This window comes from Tinamus guttatus, unplaced genomic scaffold (genome assembly GCF_059628265.1).
Source record: "Tinamus guttatus ecotype Peru unplaced genomic scaffold, ASM5962826v1 Tinamus_guttatus_pri_ptg000297l, whole genome shotgun sequence".
Lineage (NCBI taxonomy): Eukaryota > Metazoa > Chordata > Aves > Tinamiformes > Tinamidae > Tinamus > Tinamus guttatus.
This window is the reverse complement of record NW_028288831.1, coordinates 2764464-2784990: the sequence shown is the minus strand read 5'-3', so window position 1 is coordinate 2784990 and position 20527 is coordinate 2764464. Positions and strand designations below refer to the sequence as shown.

The 20527-nt window shown below is 50.3% G+C and overlaps 1 protein-coding gene across 16 annotated transcripts in view; it reads left to right on the top strand.

Moving 5' to 3' along the window:
- The window catches only part of GRIN1 (glutamate ionotropic receptor NMDA type subunit 1), a 38895-nt gene that overhangs the window by 9787 nt on the left and 8581 nt on the right, over positions 1 to 20527 (top strand). For 12 of the 16 annotated variants that reach the window (XR_728881.2, XM_010220529.2, XM_010220528.2 and 9 more), the window contains exons 4-19: positions 3838 to 3900; positions 4681 to 4781; positions 5342 to 5463; positions 6216 to 6390; positions 7628 to 7772; positions 7872 to 7955; positions 9129 to 9264; positions 10207 to 10334; positions 10548 to 10712; positions 11482 to 11600; positions 12305 to 12417; positions 13165 to 13313; positions 14538 to 14695; positions 15384 to 15545; positions 17663 to 17772; positions 18978 to 19123. Coding sequence is in view for 15 of the 16 variants with exons in the window: in XM_010220529.2 (XP_010218831.2) it covers positions 3838 to 3900; positions 4681 to 4781; positions 5342 to 5463; positions 6216 to 6390; positions 7628 to 7772; positions 7872 to 7955; positions 9129 to 9264; positions 10207 to 10334; positions 10548 to 10712; positions 11482 to 11600; positions 12305 to 12417; positions 13165 to 13313; positions 14538 to 14695; positions 15384 to 15545; positions 17663 to 17772; positions 18978 to 19123 (2076 nt within the window). In the remaining variant the exon portion in view is untranslated. The remainder of the gene's footprint in view (positions 1 to 3837; positions 3901 to 4680; positions 4782 to 5341; positions 5464 to 6215; positions 6391 to 7627; positions 7773 to 7871; positions 7956 to 9128; positions 9265 to 10206; positions 10335 to 10547; positions 10713 to 11481; positions 11601 to 12304; positions 12418 to 13164; positions 13314 to 14537; positions 14696 to 15383; positions 15546 to 17662; positions 17773 to 18977; positions 19124 to 20527) is intronic. The other 4 variants (XM_088527975.1, XM_088527977.1, XM_088527969.1 and 1 more) reach the window with 1 other exon arrangement.

The following is a 20527-nucleotide window of genomic DNA, read 5'->3' as shown; positions in this document are numbered from 1 at the left end:
TTAACTGGAAAGCAAGGAATCACCTCTTGCCCCAAGGGGTGAAAGGACTGTCCCAGCACACCTCTTGTCCACACTGGATCCCAGGCAACACTAGGTGTCCTTCAGGTGAGTAGTGTCTGAACCCATCTCTCATTTCTCCAGCAATTTCAGTGCAGGACACTCATGCCTGGCTGCTACCTCTTAGGTCATAGACAGGGACCCCAACATGTTTTCGTCCAGCCCTACCAGTTGTCATTTGCTAGGTCAGTTGTTGAAAAGATGTGGCTGTAGACTTCTTGTGCTTCAGCCCGGGTATGGCTGAGAGACCAGCCTGTCACTGCTCTTCTTCATCTCTTGTCAAGCCACTGAAGAAACCTTTGGCATAGGGGAGTGGGCTGATATAAAGAATTCTGACCAACAGACTTTTAGTTTTTGGCACTGAACTTTGAGAATTTTCACCCTCACTGCTATCTGGGACCTTGTGAGACAGTGGTGCACAGCCCACCATCATGGGATCCTCCCAGCCCTCCAATGTGGAAATGGCAGCTTCTTGTTGAGCCACTGCAGCCTGACATTTCTCTCCTTACTCCGGGAGAGCTGTGGAAGTGTGGTTTTTGCTGCCAGCCTTTCATCCCTCTTATTACATCTTTTGATTTCCACATTCTGTATATTTTGCAGCTGCCACACATCCCCTTTTACTGCAATGCCTGATCCCAAGCATCCCTTCTCTACACTTCCACTCACTGCAGTGTCTGATCCCAAGCACATGGTATATTTGTTTTTCAATCTGCCCATCATATATAAAAGATATAGAGATCTGGGGTCTGAAAGAAGGGAAGAGAGGATCTGTCCTCAGACCTGCCTTGTATTCACACTGAATCTATGACATGTCTTGACATATCCTGACAGTCAATCAGTCACTTCAGATTTCCTGACTGTCCTCTAGATTGGGATCTGTGCTCCCTGATGACAGGTCACTTCATCTTCTCTTTGGGGTCTGCCATATGATCTTGTTTCTCTTTCCTTTGAGTTTATTCTGGTCGAATTGGCTGATCTGGCTGATCTGGAAGGTGGAATTCACCAGGTCTTCCCTCCTATTTCTCAGTCTGTTCTGCTAATTGCTCTTTTAATCATTGGTGTCCTGCCCCTCTTCATGTCATGAAGCTGTAACCTGGTATCACCCTCAGTCCCTTCAAGAACAACCTGGACCCTGATGAGAGAGCAGGCTAGAGAGTTGCTCTTGCCCTGTTCAAGGCTTGGATCATGGCCCCTCAGGACACTGGGTTTCTGTTATGAGTCAGAAGATCACCTGGCCACCTAAGCCCTTGGACTCTGCTTATCTGCTAGCTTCCTCCTAGAGTCCATGCAGGCTCTGGGTGGTCCTCAGCCATCACTGTACGGATCTATACCTTAAACATGTGCTCAGAGCCCAACACTCAGACCAGGATGGCCTGTCCAGTCAGATCCTACATGCTAGCCATGTTTTAAGCCTATCTACAGTAACTAACAATCTGGGGTTGCTGCTTCATCCCTGGTTGTGCCTTATAGTGCTGGGCAGGCCCATGATTGCACAAACACTCCTTGGATTCATTAGGAAGTGCTGTGAAAAGAGGAGTTTGTTGGAAGTCGGAAGTGGCTGGTCCCTGGCTTGCTGGTTCCCTTCCTCTGGATCAGTGGTGTTTGTGCAAGCTATGATTTTTAAGTGAATGCTAGAGAATATTATGGAAAGTGAATTTTGAATTGAATCTGTTGTTGTCTATGCCAAGCATGAGCTAAGAAGTATTAGCTCACTAAGTAGCAGGACAGTGCTATGGGATCCTATATCCCCTGCCCAGTGGGAAGACAGGAAACATTACTGGCCTAATTCTGTCAATAGGGATGGGGACAGAGAAAGACAGAGACATCTGATCAGGTCCCACCAAGTCCAGCTATGTTGGATCCAAAACACCTAATTTGAATAATTTTGCTAACCAGCTTGGTTTGAGGTGCCAGCATATACAGAGCACATGAAGTCATTGTGGCTGCAGATTACAAGGTGGATGACAGTTTCCTACAACATTTCTGGTGCCTGAGAAAGAATGGCCAATATCTCTTCATTAGAGAAGAATATTCACACACTCCTGCTGCTGTGATGCTGCTCTCCTCCATTGTGGTACTTTTCCATGTCTCACTGTGATCTGAGGAGACTCTAAGAAGCAGTCACAGAAATTCCCACCATGGACATCACCTGAAGTGAAGGCAGACCTGGGCTTGCAGTAAATTTTGCCTCCTCAGATTCTTTTCCCTGTAAAGATCCAACTTTTTAGAGCAATAAAAAGGCTGCCAGACTCTGTACAAGGAGCGATGGGTAAAGAGGGAAGAGCAAGTATGACATGGCTGCACTGAGCCCTTCAAACAAAGGCACAGGCATGAGACCTGGCAAAATGCCTTGCTGAAGACTGACCCGAGTGCACAGGAGGAGGGGAGCTATTCAGTTTGGAGATCAAGATGCAGAGATAAAACCACTCACCTAATGAAGAACCTAGGAAAAGTGGAAACCTTATGTGTTGGGGGTGCAAAGCCTCAGATTTCTGTCTGGGGACAGTTGCCATTATTGTAAAATGCTGCAAAATGGGGATGGGAACCATGTCATATCTACCCTACACACAATTCAGGGGCATCCAGCTGGGGTGATAAGGGGACTAAAGGAAGAACTCGGACTGTGTCCCATCAAAGATTGACAAAAGTCCATTTTGAACCTCTGTGCACAGTTGGGGGGATCTTACTGGCACGATGATGCTGGCTGCTCCCAGAATGATCCACTGTGCCCCGTGCACGTTACTGCAGGCTCAAGGTTTCGGAAAGCAGAAGCTGTCATCCTTCAGCATGCTGCCTAGTGGAGAGGAAACCTCCAAAAGCAGGTTTCATGACTCCCACTCCTTTGGGACTGAACACTGAGGCTGAGCAGCAGCAGAGAGTGGACAAGGCATCTCTCTGCCCTGGTCCATTATCTGCAGGATCAGTCCATGCTGTGCCACCTGCCCATAGGCTGGGTGTGATGCTCCAACCGGTAGCATGGAGACCATGGAGCAGTGAACCCACAGCAATGTGCAGGGTCAGGGCATGGGCACCATGGTGTCCAAAAATGGTACCTTCCAAGGCGACCTGTGTGCTGCAGAGCCACAAGGTGTTCCATAAGCTATCCTTCAGCCCTCCCCAAGCACCAGGTAAAAGCTGTCACCTCATGATCTCTGTTGCTTCATATTGCCAACATGTGAGGCAACATAGGATGTAGCAAGCTTTTCCTTTCTCTTTTGGATGGCAGCACAGGTCCAAAATGCTCCTTCCTCCTTGAGAGAGATGAGATGCTCAGCTGAGACACTTCACTTGCTGTGCGCTCCCATAGAGTGAACAGTTCTGTAATGATAAGAGTAGCAACAGTAATACTAATACTCTTAATGGTAACAGTTTGCATTTATCCAGAACTTGCTGTACACAGCATTTCGTCCTTTACTTCCACAGTAATTCCATGGAATACCCACCATTTAGGCCCTTGGGGATGCTTAGATTGCTTCTGACTTTAAGATTTAAATTTCTTGCTGAAGAATTCCCCAGCCCCGCAAGGGATGTACAACTGCATCGCAACAGCTGTGACACTCAGGCTTGCTCTAACTGATACAGCTTTGCACCATGACGCTCCCGTGAGAGCTGAGGCACTCTCTCCTGATAGTGGTTTTTGCGAGCTCCAGCGTTATAAAGACCCTTTAGCAAACAGTGGAGGAGGAGGTGGATGTTGGATTGCTTTACTACACGTCATTTTCAACTGTTTATAATATTCTTCTGTGTCTACATATTTTCTCTGTGCACATTATTCATCAGAGTAAAAAAAGGAACTATGAAAACCTCGACCAACTTTCCTATGACAACAAGCGAGGACCCAAGGTATATATGCATGGAAATGCACGCCGCCCACCAACCTAACTAGCAAATCAAAAATAGCCACAGCCACCAGAAAAATAAAAAAAAAAAGAAAAAAGAGAAAGAGAAAAAAAAAAAGAAAAGAAAAGAGAGCAAAAAAAGATCCATGACTATTTCTTGGTAGCACGTTTTTATGTTGAGATAGTTTGGTTTGGACTTGAGAATGGAAACTTAGCCAGCTGACCCTGGAAGGATTTCTTTTTGAAACATGCATGTGAACCAGTAATTAACTTGCAAGTTTTTTTTTTTGTTTTTTTTTTTTGAAAAGTTGAACCAACCCCCTTTCCTCCCCAAAGGAAACGGTTCCTTGGTGTAAGTTGCTCACTTTTACTCCCAAAGGTTAACCCTGTGCAATATGGTTTTTTTTCATTTCCCATGTTTTTGAAAAACAACACTTGTTTGAGTTTTCAATTGCATTTCAAAGCCTTTTTCTCTTTCCTGTACAATGCACGCCTCTTTTTGGGTCTTGATTGACTTCAGTTTGCATGCACAGTGCAAAAAAATTAAAAAAAGAAACCAAAAAAAAACAAGAAAGGCAGAATCTTAAAAGAGAAAGGAAGGAAGGAAAGAGAGCAAAGAAAGAAAAGAAAAGGAAAAAAAAAGAAAAAAAAATAGCTATAACCAACCTTATTTATCAGACTTGTGCAGTTTAATGAATTTTCTTGACCCTTTTCTAGATAGCATGGCTCTCACAAGCAGTCCTTAGACTACTGCGCTAACCAGCTTTGCTCACACTAATCACAGGCTGAGAAGGTTCTTCAGTTTGACCCTGGAACGAAAAATGTCACATCCCTGCTGCTTGAAGCTAAGGAGTTGGAGGCTCGAGTCATCATCCTTTCTGCCAGGTAAGGGAGCCATTCCTTGCCTGCCTTGGTCTGATTTCCTCATTTTCCCCTTTGGAATGCTGCCCAGCACAGGAGTCAGTGCAGATTTGGGGCACGTCTTCCCATCGAGGAACATGGGAGAAAATCTACCTAGAGCCCATGTCCCAGGCAGGGAATTGTGGTGTGAGTCCTGCTGGTTAAGGAACTTGAAACTGTGGGCATGACAGAGGTCAATTGTTCTGCAAAGTGCTACCACTTGTGTTTGCAGCATGCACTAGTGACATACCCTGAGGCCCGGTGAAGGAGGGGAGGTCTTATTGCCCCCATGCCTGTAGATGGTGAGTCATAGGGAATGGGCCAAAGCTGCCAATTCTGGATGTGGTGGGATTAGACAAAGACTAATGTTTCTGTTGGGTCAAAGAATGAGCTGTTGCCCATGAGGAAAGGCTATCAGAGTCTGAGGAGGACATCCCTGGGGATCTGATGTCCAGGGCTCTGCTGCCTCCCTAGGGTCTCACACTAAGGGGAAGAGGCCAGTTCTCACCTGGAGCCACCTTGCTGTTCCCTTCTTCTCGTTGCAGTGAGGACGATGCGGCCACGGTGTACAGATCAGCAGCGATGCTCAATATGACGGGCTCCGGCTACGTGTGGCTGGTGGGGGAACGGGAGATATCAGGCAATGCACTGCGTTACGCCCCAGATGGTAGGTACCTGCGGGGGACATCAGCCCTGCTGTCGGCTGGGACCGGGCTCGGAGCTTGGACTGAGAGGTGCCTGTGGCACAGCTGGCCATCATTTGCTCCTTGCAGTAGAGCTTGATCTCCATGCTGGCAGGGCAGGCAGGACCCTGCATGAGGTTGAGGGGAAGGCCCAGATGTGGTCCCATCTCCTCGGATGCCTTTAACCCTCTCTGGATGCAAGGGTGGCTGAAAGAGGATGGGAGATGATTTCCTGCAACTGTGTCCCTTGAAGCTCACTTGGGCTGGAAAACACAATGCTGTGGTGGACCTGGGCAAGTGGACAGACCCACATGAACAGCAGCCTTTTCTCTCTGCTCCCATGGGGTAGCAGGAGCATCTGGCAGTTCTTGTCAAGCTACTATGCCCAAACTCCAATTAATCAGGGCTTTGCAGGCTGTCCAGCACCTCAAGAAATGGCTAGAGTGCTGCTAGGTGGCTTGGGTGTCAACGGTCTGTGCTGCAGTCCCCAGGCTCTCTCCACCTCTGACAGGTAGGAGAGTGTTAGCCTTGATTCTGCTGCAACTGCTTGACCAATCTATTCCTACCTGAGGCCTAGACAACTCCCCAGCTGTGCCTGTGCAGGAGTCCTAAGTCCCATCACCACACGTTTTCTTGCCCATGAGTGCTGCCAGGCCCTGGCCCCATGGGGATAACTCCTGAAAAGCCAGTGGGCCCAGTGAGGTTGACCTCTCTCTCTTCCTTTTGCTTGTGGCAGGCGTGATTGGTTTGCAGCTTATCAACGGGAAAAATGAGTCAGCCCACATCAGTGATGCTGTTGCTGTGGTGGCCCAGGCGGTGCACGACTTATTTGAGAAGGAGAATATCACAGACCCACCACGTGGTTGTGTGGGCAACACCAACATCTGGAAGACAGGACCCCTTTTCAAGAGGTATTTGAGGGAAGAGTGGGCTCTGCACTCTCAAGGGAAGAGTCCTGGTCAGGCTGGGGGAGGAGAGGGGCAAGCCAGAAAAGATGAGAGCATCTGAAAACAAACAAACAAACAAACAAGTGAAGTAAAGCAGCACAATAGCTTTGTCAGGGAAATTTGCCACTAAAGTTTTGGCCCACATGGTACAGGACTGTTAACAATACAGATGTCCTGGCTATGTCTTGTCTAGAAAATGATCCAGGACGTGGGCTCAGGCACTGGTCTGCAGTTGTCCAATCATCTTGTTTCCTGGCACCAATTCTGTCCATGCCAACCCATGCTATCCCAGGCAATGCCTGAGGGGCAGGGAGTGCTCTGAGTCAGAGATTGTTCCCCAAGGAAGAGACCTGGGTGCCATGAAGGGATGCTCTCCTTAAGTCTGGATCTTAATTCTCTGAGCAGGAGAGGGGAATCAAGGTGTTGAGGAGATTTCTGTCCAGTCAGATCTCAGTGCTGCTGACCGGTCTTGATAAATGTTTCAAGGCATTTGTTTGCAGGCTGTGGCTTCTATTCTGAATTCACGGGTCAGTGTGCTGCAAGAAATACTTTTAGGGGGATGAGGTTTCCATGCCTGGGGCAGGTTGTTCTGTGCTGTAACAAATCCTGGTGCCCCAGCTTTTGGAGTCTCAGCGGACTGGGATGTATGTGATGTAGGATGAGAGCAAGTGCTCATTGGATTTCTCTATCATGGGCACTGTGTTCAGCAGATGTTCCATGGTACATGTCTTGCCAAGAACCAGACCTTTGTACTGTGGGGAGTAACATCCTGTGTCATTACCAATGCTGGAGCAACAGTGGCCATTTTTGCCAGCTAGGTCTTGGTAAAGTGACAATACCCTCTGTAGTATGACTCCTAGTGCTGGAGGGCTGTTCTCTGCAGGATCCAACCAGCACCAGGGTGCTGGTGTCAGCAGTGGGACCCTGTGCTGGGGGTTGCTCTCTGCAGGCTTGATCAAGGTGTTGTCCAGGATTCTCTTTTTATAGATCCAGGCCCTGTTGAGAAGAGGACATGCAAAGCCTGAGGTTTTTATTTCAGAAAGAGTTCCTATGCTCCTCTGTAGTGACACAATCATGAGCTTTTCAATGTTAATCTCTCATGAGCAGCACAAGAGAGAAGGCATTTACTTTTATTGTCTCTTCTTAGCTCTCCAACAGTCACAGCAGGTCTTCTAGCTTGACCCTGTATTTCTCTCTATAGGGTGTTGATGTCCTCCAAGTATTCAGAGGGTGTCACTGGACGGGTGGAATTCAATGAAGATGGGGACAGGAAGTTTGCCAATTACAGCATCATGAACCTGCAGAACCGGAAACTTGTTCAAGTCGGGATTTACAATGGCAGCCATGTACGTACAAGCCTAGACTGGATGGGTAGGAGGGACATGTGTACAAGAACATGTGTCTGTGGCCTGATGTCTCTCTCCTTCCTCTGGGAACATTCATAGGTCTTGACCAATGATCGGAAGATCATCTGGCCAGGGGGGGAAACGGAGAAACCTCAAGGCTATCAGATGTCAACAAAATTGAAGGTAATGGCAAATGGCAGCAGGAGGTGGCATCAATTCTCATCTTTCGGCATGCAAGACCGTTACTTGATCTGCTTTCTGTTTCCGCTGGTGCCTCTGCATGAAGCAGCAGCATGTGCAACCTGGGGCACATCTCAGAGAGGGCAGAGCAGAACAACTTTAGAAAAGGTACTGGAGAGTGCTCAAAGTCAGGGAACAAATTCCATCTGGAGGCAAAACTAGGGTGTGATCATCTGGTTTGGAAAAGGAGACATCTGGAAAGAGATATGAGATAGGAGAACTGAGAAGAGATGGATGGCGACGGTGTTCACCATGCTGTGTGTTTGGGAGTGAGAGGAGCTCTGGCACATTTACAGTGAATACAAGGATGGGCTCCTTGAGCCAATGCGTTGTTCAAGTCTTGAGCTTGTTATTGCTGACAGTGCAGAGTCCAGAAGGAAATAGAATTAAACGAACTTGTGGAGGGTAGGCAGGCTGGTGGCTGCAATGTTGGCCTCAGGAAATCTCTGAACAGCTGACAGCCAGAAGCTAGAGATTACAACAGGGAGAAAATTTCTCCACTTTTACACTGTTCCTTATGCCCTTCTTCTAAGCGTTCATCAGCATCCACTTTAAAGACTGGATGCTGGGACAGCTAGTCCTACCTGTATGATGGCTCATGTATCCTTCTACCCAGCTGAGCTGAATTTTATGTTCCTGTTGACTGTGAGCCCTTGTTCCTGCAGAAGAGGTATAGAGGCACTGGAATGCCACTTTACTGAGAGAGGCAAATGCATGACTGAAAAACCTGCATTCACTTTGAATGATGTGACACAGTGGCTAGAGCACAGGCCAAGGTTGTAATTGTGGCTTTGCTCTCACTCTTTGGTATGCCTGTGAGGGAAAAGGCTAAGAAAGACTTTGAGGCCAGAAGTGGAAGTGTCACTTGAGGGAAGATGCAAGTACGGTTGTTCGTCTTGGGTGCAAGGCAAGCAAATGCCAAAGCCGGGGCTTGCTGCTGGGCTAAGCAATCTCATGGGCTGAGATGTTGATGATGGCCATGCTTGCACAGAGAGAGCTCCTGGAGAGTTTTTGTTGGTTCACTGAGACCAACCACATGCTCCATCCTAGCTCCCCAGGGAGGAGATAGCTCTGGAGGGGGATGGGAACACGTGCATGTTTGTGCTTCCCCCACAGATTGTGACCATCCATCAAGAGCCCTTTGTGTATGTGAAGCCCACACAATCAGATGGGACATGCAGGGAGGAATTCACCATCAATGGAGACCCTGTGAAAAAGGTCTTTTGCACTGGGCCCAACGAGACCATCCCAGGTAATTGGATCTAACTCTGCCAGTGCACCCAGTTGGTGAAGAACCTCATCCTGGGAAGGGGCCCATGGAGGGGGTCTCAGCCACATGGGAGCCTGTCATGTTGAGTAGCAGGAAGTAGCATGTTCAGTCCCTAATGCCCCGTGCCAGCACAGCCCTGCAGTGATCCTGTGCACTAGCTGCGCAGGAGGACTGCAGCATGCCAGGGGTTTTCTAGGGATTTTTTTTTTGTTCCAGGGTTTATCCTCCTGCTTCTTCTTTGAGGGCTCCAGGGCTGTTTTAGGGGATTGTAAATCATGTTTCCACATCTTGTTTGTTGCGTTTCCACGCAAATTCCTTTTGTCTTGCTTTCCAACAAAAGTACTAAACAAGAACCCAAGGCACATTAAAGCTAGTGATATCCTGTATCAAATCATTTAATTATGCAAGGTGTGTTTCAGGCTTTGCAGTGAGTACTTACTGGGGTGTGCGAGTCATTTAGCAATGCCAGGCTTGTCCAAATCCAGTTAAAGTGGATCCTTTCAGCTTGTCATGCTTTCCTATGTATGGGTCCTGGTAGCCTAAGTTGTGTCCTGGACTGTGCTTAGCCACAGACGTTCACTTCAGCATTCCTCCAGCCCAACCCTACTTGCACCACGCTCCACCCCGAAGGTGGGCAGGTGGCACGATGTGTCAGTCCATGTTATTGTGTCCTGCCATGCAAACGAATCCCCCTTTGCCTCTAGTTCTCCTTTCTCATACAACGGTCCTTCCCCTGCACACTTGTGTTATGGAGGCAATGGGACAGGGTGATGAAGGCAGACGACCCTGCATGAATAAGGTGTTTACATCTCCTCTGAAATCGGAACCAGGCAGGCAGCTGCTTTCATGGTGACAGCTGCGTAGCCTGGAGCCCCCAGCAAAGAGCTGTCTCCACTTGACCATGCTGCTTTCTCCTGCCTGCAGGCCGCCCCACTGTGGCACTGTGCTGCTACGGCTTCTGCATTGACCTCCTCATCCGGCTGGCAGGGGTGATGAATTTCACCTATGAGGTTCACCTGGTGGCTGATGGTAAATTTGGTACCCAAGAGCGGGTGAGTTTGGGCAGCCTGCAGTATCTCTTTGCCTATATCATACGTTGAAATATCCTTGGGCTGTTCCCCGGAGCAGCACGGGGAGGCTGGGAGTGGGGGCAGAGGGTGAGCCTCACCCCCATCCCTGCATACAGCACGTGCATGAGGGGTCCTGCTTGGCCAGGGGATGGGTGTCAGGGGAGGCAGGCTCACCTTCTGCTTGCTTTCTGGCAGGTTAACAACAGCAATAAGAAGGAGTGGAACGGGATGATGGGGGAGCTTCTGAGCGGCCAGGCAGATATGATTGTGGCTCCTCTCACCATCAACAATGAACGGGCACAGTACATTGAGTTTTCCAAGCCCTTCAAGTACCAGGGCCTCACTATCCTTGTGAAGAAGGTATGGGCTGGGTCAGGGTGTTCAGTAGGACCAGGGAGGTCTTGTTTGCTCCTTAGTTTCTGGTTGCGTGTCCTATGTTTGCCCTCCTGTGGCAACTTTATCCATGTCCCTTATCCCCTAGAAGATGCCACCCACTGCAGCACCACTTCAGCCTAGCCTTTGATGCAGGATGTCAGCCTTTGGGTTACTCTCTCTTCTGTGATGCCCTTCCCCAGCAGCGATACAAGCAGAGAGCAACAAGCTCAATAGCTTTGTGCAACCACCATCTCCTCTTCATTCTCAATGACAGGCAGAATAATGCTGCATGATGGGCAAGGCCTGACAGCTCCAGATACCTACAAGGCTCCTCTCCACCTTGCATGTTGTACCACAGTACTTCTCCTACTCTGTGCTGTGGAGGCAAATCCTACACAAGCATGATCTTAGGATGCTTTCCAAAGGATCCATAGCTCAGGTTTCCAACTAATACTTTCTCAAAAAGGCAGAACTTTTTTTCTGTCCCACTCTTGTCTTTATGCTGTCTGCTCTGGGCATGAGGAGAATGGGCTCTATATGGCCTTCATACATATGGTGTATGCATAGGTGGAGCCACATGTATGGCCTCTTTCCCCAGACTTAATGTTGAGGCAGTGTAGGTGTGTGTCTGCAGTCTGCACACAGACAGGCAGAGGTCGTGTCCTTCTTGTAGCTGTGTTTGTCAGTCTGGTTTTAATGTTGGTGTGTGAGCTTGACAGGTGCCAGCACTATGTGTCTCTCTTCTGTGCGCTAGGAAATCCCCCGCAGCACCCTGGACTCGTTCATGCAGCCGTTCCAAAGCACCCTTTGGCTGCTGGTGGGGCTGTCTGTGCATGTGGTGGCAGTGATGTTATACCTCTTGGATCGCTTCAGGTGAGCATGCTTTGGGTCACTGAAGGGCTAAAGGGGACCGGGGAGAAGTCCTGCCCAGGCACAGCCCTGCAGACCTTTGCAGGGAGATCCCATGGGAGCTAGACCTTGCTCTCTCCACACCATAGCTCTACACAGTCATGCTGAAGTTTTGGGCCTCTCTGGGTGATGCTGAGAGATCAGACAGCATTTGAAACTTGGATATGGGGGAACATGTCTGCCAGACCAGATGCCATGATGATGGCCTAACTACTCTCACAGGAGGTCCAGCGGCCCCTGATCTCTGACATTAGTCCCTTATTTGGCCCCGAGGCAGCTATTCCAAGGAGCAGGGTGCCTGTTTCCTCCTCCCTTGCCCGCAGCCCTGTGTCTCTCATAATTCACAGTGAACTTTTCATGTTTCAGTGGGAGAGGTCCTAGCTGGCCAAGATGAGAAGCTGTTTGTGACCTGCAGAAAAGCAAGACAAGATTGGTACCAGCCCAAAGCAGTCAGGATTGCAGATCAGCAGAAGGGAGATGTCTGGCAGTGGTACATGAGGGCTATAGATCCAGCCCAGAAGCCAGAGAGCAAAGAGCTGTTTGGGGCAAAATCATGGTCCGTAGATACGGGTGCAGTGAAGCTGCTCCATGATGCTTAAGGCAGAGGGGAGAGCCCTGGGGGGATGCCCAGGGTAAGCGATGTCAAACCTATGGGTTGTGTTTCCTAGCCCATTTGGCCGGTTCAAAGTGAACAGTGAGGAGGAAGAGGAGGATGCCCTGACTCTTTCATCTGCCATGTGGTTCTCCTGGGGAGTTCTGCTGAACTCTGGGATTGGAGAAGGTGAGTTGCTGCACCGGGTGGTTCCGCTCTAACCTGCAGCCCAGGACCCAGGGCTGAGAGGGACATACCAGGTTTGGGAGGTTGGGTCTGTGTCTTCCTTGAGCGGGTTTGCCTTGTGACAGGGCTAATGCTACTGCAATGGGACACAGGGCAAAAGGTAGCAAGCCAGAGAGGGCCAAGCCAGCCCTTGTGCAGGGAGCCTAGAGGTGTAAATACTCACTCCGGACTGCCCAAAGGGCTCACAGCAATCCTGGAGGGTCTCTCTGGCCCTGGTTCCCCAACTCATTCCCTAGCTGCTAGGAATGAACCTCAGGTCCAGGTTTCTCCTGAGGTGAGGTGAGCTTTGTCATTGAAGCAATGTGAGTGCCAGGGATCCCTGGGAGGACCATTCAGTGAACTGATAAGAGCCTTCCACTCTCTGGAGTGGGCTGGTGAGCGGCAGCATGCTTGACACCACTCCACCACCTTTACCACCAGCTGCATTTTTCTTAGCTGATTGCAAGAGATGTGGGATGATGTTGGTCTCTGCATACAGCCTGGGCATTGCCTCGCACTTGGGACATATAGGGCAGAGTCAACTCTGGCTGCTGGATTTGGGCAGTGCAGGAACTCCTCACATGCAGGACTACAGAGTATGTAAGGGATACATGTAGGGATCATGTATCAGACTTGGATGGGGTAGATGTGACTTTGGTGGCTGTCAAATCCCTTGTCATGCTGGTTTGAGCAACCCTCTTTCCCTTCCAGGTGCTCCCCGGAGTTTTTCTGCCCGTATTCTTGGCATGGTGTGGGCTGGCTTCGCTATGATCATTGTGGCTTCATACACTGCCAACCTGGCTGCCTTCTTGGTGTTAGACCGGCCTGAGGAGAGAATTACAGGCATTAATGATCCCAGGGTAATGACTACATGCTTCTTCTCCCTTTTCCTGTTTGTCACTGGGCAGAGATGTGGGAGATGGATCCAGAGCGCATCTCTTGGCTCCTGTAGTACCAAGAGCCCTGCTTTAAACAGGCTAGCCCCAGGAATCCCAAAACAACTCAGATATTTTCTCTTGGATTTCCTCTCCAGAGGCATCACACACAGTCCCAGTCCCATCCCATAAGTCTTCCAAGTGCCCACAGCGATCCAGGACAAAGCTCCCAGTCCTGACCCATTTCTGCACGGCTGTGGTCTTTCATCTCATGTGAAGCCATTGCTCCTGCCTGAGGAAAAAGCAGAAGCAGGAGCCAGGACAGAGGGGAGTTAGGCTATGGGAAGTGCACAGGCTGGTGGGCAGCACCATGGGACCACAGAGGGAGACAGGAGTGCTGGGGAGCACCCGAACTGTGCGCAGGTGCCAGGGACCAAGACCTGAGCACTTGTGCCTGGCTCTGTCACTGGCTGGTCTGAGCCCCTGCACTGAGTGCAACAGAAAGACAGACAAAAGGAGAGAGGAATCAACAGATAAAAACCTCATCCAGAAATAGCACGCATCCAGCCAAGCTCCCTGCCAGTTCCTGGAGTGCCTGCAATAACCAACGAGGAAACGATTCATTATAGATGAGTTATAACTAATGAAACGGTCCCTGCGGTGCAGTCAATACTCTCAGCAGATGCCAGCATGCCTCAGACCCATTTCCCACTCTTGCAAGGACACAGCCACGGCCTATCAACCCAGACCTGCAAGAGACCATTCTATAGCACTGCCAGCCCCACAGTATCCAGCAGAGTATGACATACTCTGCCGTTTGCACTGTCAGCCCTCAGACATCCACTGCTATTATGCATCCTCAGCCTTACGGCAGCACTGTCCCATAGCACCCTCTACCTCTCAATATACCTACCAACCCAGCGTATCTTCAGCCCCATGACACCCAATACCCCACAGCAACTTCCATCCCATTGAGGAGATCAGGACCTTCTCTGTGAAACAGGTCCCTGAACAGACGGATGCTTAGGAAACATAGTTTTGGGGTAAGTCAGTTTGGCTGATGGAGGACAGAAGAAATGGCAGCTTAGCTGCCCCCCTGCTGCTTCCTCATGCAGCCCGTAGCAAATGTTGAGGTCTGCCTGGCTGCTCTGCTATGCCTCTACACCACGAGGTACACAGATGATGGCATGCCCTGCCCTTACCTTTCAGCTGCGCAACCCTTCCGATAAGTTCATCTATGCTACAGTGAAGCAGAGCTCGGTGGACATCTACTTCCGACGGCAGGTGGAGCTGAGCACCATGTATCGGCACATGGAGAAGCACAACTATGAGAGCGCGGCTGAAGCCATCCAGGCCGTGAGGGACAAGTGAGTGGGACCAACACCTGGCCTGGCCCTGGAGGTGTGGGACCAGGGAGGGTGCTAGGGGGAACAAGAAGGACTGATGCCAGCCAGGGGAGGCTGCAGCTGAAGTATGGCTGCACTGGGCCTGTCCACCCACTGCTGGAAGGGACATGTCCATTTGGTGTGGGAGGAGCAGGGATGCAGGTATTTGTGCCTGTGGGTGGGCTGTGCACGTGCCCATTAGTGGGTTGGGACATGGAAGGAGCATCTGACCTCAGAGCCACAAGAAAAGTTGAGGAAAGAGCTATAGGGCCTAGCTGGGATTCCAGACAGGGCACTTAAGGAGGATTCAAGGCAGCCTTGACCGTGTCACAGCAGCTGGAGCTACTGTGTGCCACATCTCTGGATGGAGAGTCAGTGGCTGAAAGGGGAAAGGCATACTTAGAGCCATAACCCTGGCAGAGAACGGCACTTATGGCCTCTGCAGTTGCATCTGTGTGAGAATGAAGGGCTGCAAAACCTCCTTAATCCCCTTCTACTCCTCCTGCAAAATCGTGGCTACCCTTTGGGCAGGAGCCACAGCAGAGATCCCAGTGGGAGGAAAAGGATGTTAATAACTAAGGTTTAAATTAGAAATGCTTACTGCTCTCACACAGGTTGCAGACCAACTGGGTTGCCCAACCTAACCTGTCTGTCCTCTCTTGGCATCCAGCAAGCTCCATGCCTTCATCTGGGACTCAGCAGTGCTCGAGTTTGAAGCCTCCCAGAAGTGTGATCTGGTGACGACGGGGGAGCTTTTCTTCCGCTCTGGCTTTGGGATTGGGATGCGCAAAGACAGTCCATGGAAGCAGAACGTCTCCTTGGCCATCCTCAAGTCCGTACATGGCTCTCAGCATAGGGCCTGCTCCCTAAATGCTGCATGTGTTAGCACGCAAGTAGGCTTGTGCCAGGCACTACCATTCCACCCTCCAAATCCCCTGCAGGGACTGGGGCTCCCTGACTCTGGGTGGTTTGAAGGGAATGTGCCTGACTGAGTGGGATGGACACCATAAGCCTCAGCTCTGGCTTGGAGGTATCTGGCAGCTGGTGAGAGGGCCCGAGCACGGCAGCAAGGCACTGGGGCTAGGGACAGGAGCTCTGCATGGCCATGGGAATGTAGGCAAGGCTGGTAGAGAAATCCTGGGAGCATCCAGGATCAGATCCTTGTGAGCAAGGTGCAGGTTGCAGCAGCAGGCAGAGGTGATGTGATTTCCCTGATTCTCCTTACAGGTTCAGCTTGTCCAATAGAATTGTGCTGTCTTGGCTTAATCTTTCAGGAGCTATTCTTTCAATGCTGAGTATTCCTGATAGGCAGAGACTTTTTCCAGTATGGACCTGCAGCAATAAACTCCACAAGCTAATGAGATATCATGGAGAAAGGGGATCTATTGTGTTAGTTTGAAAATTATGTACTCACTGTAGACAGGGAAATGATATGCAGTAAAATGTGGTCATGAAGCAAAGCCAGTCAGGAACTAGAAAGTGGAGGGAGAGATTCAAGATTAATTTTACTGAAAGGCAGAAAGCCAGCATTCAGGAGGCACCAAGGTCCTGCCCACAATACCGAGTTGAAGTGTCTGAAATCAGTGGACATAACGGAGGAAACCCATGCAGGACCCAGATTAACCCAGGTAGCCTTGGGATCCCATCGGCTGGCCGTGTCAAGGGGCTGGGTGGCAGCAAAGTGAGAAGACTGGAGGATCATTAAGAGGGAGCCCTTGGCTTCCTTCTGGGAGAGGACAGGGAAGCCCAGGGCTACAGACTACCAAGAAAGACAGTGAGTCATGGGGATATACAAGGAACATGAGGGGGAAAAGATCAGCGGGAATGTATGGTGGGACTTTGGGATACATGCCCTCTGCCTACCTCCATTCCTGCTAGCTGTTCAGGCAGAAAGAGGTGCCATCCATTTGCTTATACACTGGTATGACTGGTCAGGTGAGACGTGCTTTGGGCTGTGCTGATTTCTTTCCACAACACGCCAGGGAGTGCAGAGGTTTTGCTCCCACCACTTATTTGTGCTCCTCCCACTTAATCTGCCATACCATCAAAATCTGCTGGAGCAGGGGATGGGCTGTGAAAGAGCCTGTGTGAAGCTAGAAAGAGGGCCTAGGGTATTCACCAGTGGCAGAAGATAAATGGGGAAGGAGACAATAGACCATGCATGCTACTGAAGACTCAAAGAAAGCAGCTTGAAGCATCTCTCCCTCATGTTCTTTTCCTGTCAAAAGGGTACATAAAACAGGAGAAGAAATGCCAAATTATTCCAGCTGATTCAGAAAGGGATGGAGATTTCTCTGGCTAATAGGGCATGTGGCTGGGGTCACCAGGGACATGGGGAGTCCCCACCTTTGTATGCAGCAAGGGACTGTTATGGTTCCTTGTTCCTGTAGGAACTTTGCCCCTTCTCCACACTCAGATCTTCGTTTAGAGTCCACAAACGGAATCTGGCAATAAGGTGTATTGTAATTTCTTGGGTCTTCCAGCATCAAAATACCTTGCCCAGAACAGCTGTTCCCCATTAACTGCATTGCTCCACTTGGAAATTCATCTTACAAATGGCTTTTTTTGGTAATTGGTGGTCAGTTCTCCAGCTCTCAGAACACTGGGCAGTAGCACCAGGCAGCCACGAACACCTACTGCACTGTGCACATGGCTCATCGACACACTGGCATTTTCACACAGTATGAATATACGTGCTAGACATGCAGAAGGGCCCACTGCGGACAGTCCACACACTCTCTACACAGATGCCATACATGCATATGTATGTGCACACATATGGCCCTAGCCAAGCATGCACACACATTCACGTTTGCAGGCCGCAAACAAATGCAGAGCCCTAGTATGGAGGGCATGAATGCACAAAGGGCAAGAAAGCCAGTCCCTGTGCCCCATTCACCTGCATACGGACTCCAGTGACTACTCTGTCCTGTCTCCTTGTGCTTTCAGGTCCCATGAGAATGGCTTCATGGAGGATTTGGACAAGACTTGGGTGAGGTATCAGGAGTGTGATTCCCGTAGCAATGCCCCAGCAACACTCACCTTTGAAAATATGGCAGGTTTGTTCTGCAAACCTCTTTCTTCCCCTTCGCTGGGTAGCCTGCTTTCATTCAAGACATTCTCCTCTCCCGAGCTCTCCTCTCAAGCCAAAGCTCTGCTTCTTCTGGGTTTGTGCTTTCCTAGTACAGGAAGGCTGCTGTGTTGGGCTCCTATTCCACCTTTCCTGGAATGGCTCTAAGAAGCCTCCCCGACCTTCCCTGGGGTGGCTTTCGCATCCGTGGGTATGGCCTGCTTTGAACATTGCTCCCCTCCCTCTGCTCTGGCCAAACTGCGGCTGTCACAGTGAAATCAGAGCTGTCACCAAGGCAGAGAGAAGGGAGCAGCACCTCCTGGGGAAGAGAAAATGGATGAGGAGGTGAGCAAGAACATGAGCAAGGAGAGAGTGGGTGGCAAGCGGTAACCACTCAGCCTTTAGAAGACCATCCGAGGTTCTTCCAGGGCAGGGAGCAGAGGGCAGTAAGATGATCATTTATTCTTTTTTATTTGTTTGTTTTGTTTTGTTTTGTTTTTTCCCCTTGGTCCCTGTTTGTGAGGGGGACTCCCTGTGTGGAGACTGTGAGGGCCTCCAGATGGGTTTTTCCTTTGCAGCAGTTCAGCGCTGTCAGTCCTTTGCCCAGCCCACATATGAACATAGGATTAGACTTGTTCAGCAGTACCCAGTCCTCAGGGTCAGGGCAGAAGTGCCAAGAGGGAGAGAAGTTTGTCTCCCCAGTACATTCAGTGCTGCCCACCGTCCCATCCCATGGCTCCCTAAACATAACCCCTGTGGATTCCTAGATGGCCAAGCCAGCACTGCACACTATCCTTCCTGATAGACAGGACTTGGGTTTTTGGCACAACCCAATAGTCTGGGGGTAGGGGGTCTGTTCTGGTGCTGACTACAGTACCCAGTGCCCCAGAGCTCCAAGCCTGCCCCTGAGCATTGCTGCTGCACAGCTGGTGCTGGTGGCTGTGCATGACCAAGAGGACCTTGCAAAGACACCCGGCCTACAGTCACCGTGCTGTCCATCACGCCGGCAGCTGCAACGTCTGCCCTGCTGTGTGGGGTTACCCTCCCCAGCCCCTGATGGGCCTTGGGGGATGGCGGGAGGTCAGGGGGACCCTGGGTTGGATGATGCTCCTCTTGCTCACTGTGTGATACAGGAGAAATGAAGTGTCATGGTGTGGTTTCCATTGCCCTCTGTAACTTTCCTGCTTATTTCAGGTGTGTTTATGCTGGTGGCTGGAGGTATTGTTGCCGGGATATTTTTAATATTCATAGAAATAGCTTACAAAAGGCATAAGGACGCGCGGAGGAAGCAGATGCAGCTGGCGTTTGCGGCCGTTAATGTGTGGAGGAAAAACCTGCAGGTAGGACAAATCGTTTTTAGAGCAAATCTCCAACAGGTGCGTTTTCCATTCCTTCACCAAATCAGTGAATGCAGAGCTACGGATTAGTATGGGGCCCTATGTCCCCCACCCCACACTCCAGTAACTCTGGCCAGATGTTACTGAGCCACTAGCAAGCTGTAGAAGCCCTGCCTTGCCCCTGGGAGTGCCCTTGGCCAATTCCATCTTTCTTGGGAGATGAGTTGTGCACAGCTCTGCCTGGGACAGACACCTGACCCAAAGGCCCAATTTGTCCTCAGCTGTGGTCATGAGGGGAACTTGGATCCTTGCACTGCTGGGGGCAGTGTTGTTGGAGCCACATCTCTCTCCAGCTGAGCAAGCAGTGCCAGTGCTGCTCCTTTGCAGGTACTCTGCATGGAGGTACTACTTGCCAGCAGAGGATGGGAGGGTTGATCTACTACCACTGAGCATCCCTTCCCCTGTGGTTCTCATGCTGCTTAGGTGGAGAAATGCTCAAGTGATGGTTTCCAAAAAGGACCAAAGCCTCCCCTTCCCTCCCTACTCTTTAGGGGTGCAGTAGCTGCCTTCACACCCAGGACAGATTCCCAAAAGAGGAGGAGTGTGCTCTTGTCGTTCGAGGACAAGAACGTCTCCCAGGATGGGAGGCAGCAATGCCAGTGCTTGTCAGCACCAGGACTCTGAGGGACGGGTGCTTCCCTGGGACCATTGCCCTCTCCAGCATTTCCCATCGCTGAAATGTCTCCTTTCATGGAGGCAAGGGAAGCCCAGGAGGGTGGTGTTGCCTGGCAGTGGCACTGAACCCTGGTAACATATTTGAGCCAGGCCCAACCACAAGCCTCACTCTTCCCTTATCCTGTTGCTCTTAGGATGAACCCTGGTTTCACACTGGGCCCCAGTTTAGCGCACCAAGAGGCTCTCTCTGAAGCATTGGAGCTCATTTTCTTCCTTGGGGAAGCAAACCATCGTTCAGAGAGCAGCAGATCCTTTAGATGACTAAAGGAGACGGCCATTCGCAGAATGAGCGAATGAAAGAGAGAGCACAATTGGGAACCCCTAAAATGGTGTCACCTGAACGAGCAAAACGAGATGGCCCTGGGGAGCAGCACTGGCTGGGGAGGAAAGAAGGGCTGCTTGGGTGGAAGTGACCTTCCTGAGAGCAGTAAGGGCAAGCACAAAGCCAGGCTGCTACATCCTGATAGCTCGTTGGGTTCAGTTCACTGTACAATATTGGGGGAAAAAAAAAAAAACATGTTTTTTATTTTTTTTCCTTTGCTTCCAAAAAGCAGCAGCACAGACGGGATTAAGGCTGCTGGGACAGAGCACACTAGTCACACTGCCATTTTTCACTTGCCAACCTTCTAGAAAATACTGCACTGGGTCATTGGGCAGAGTCTGGGACTGTGA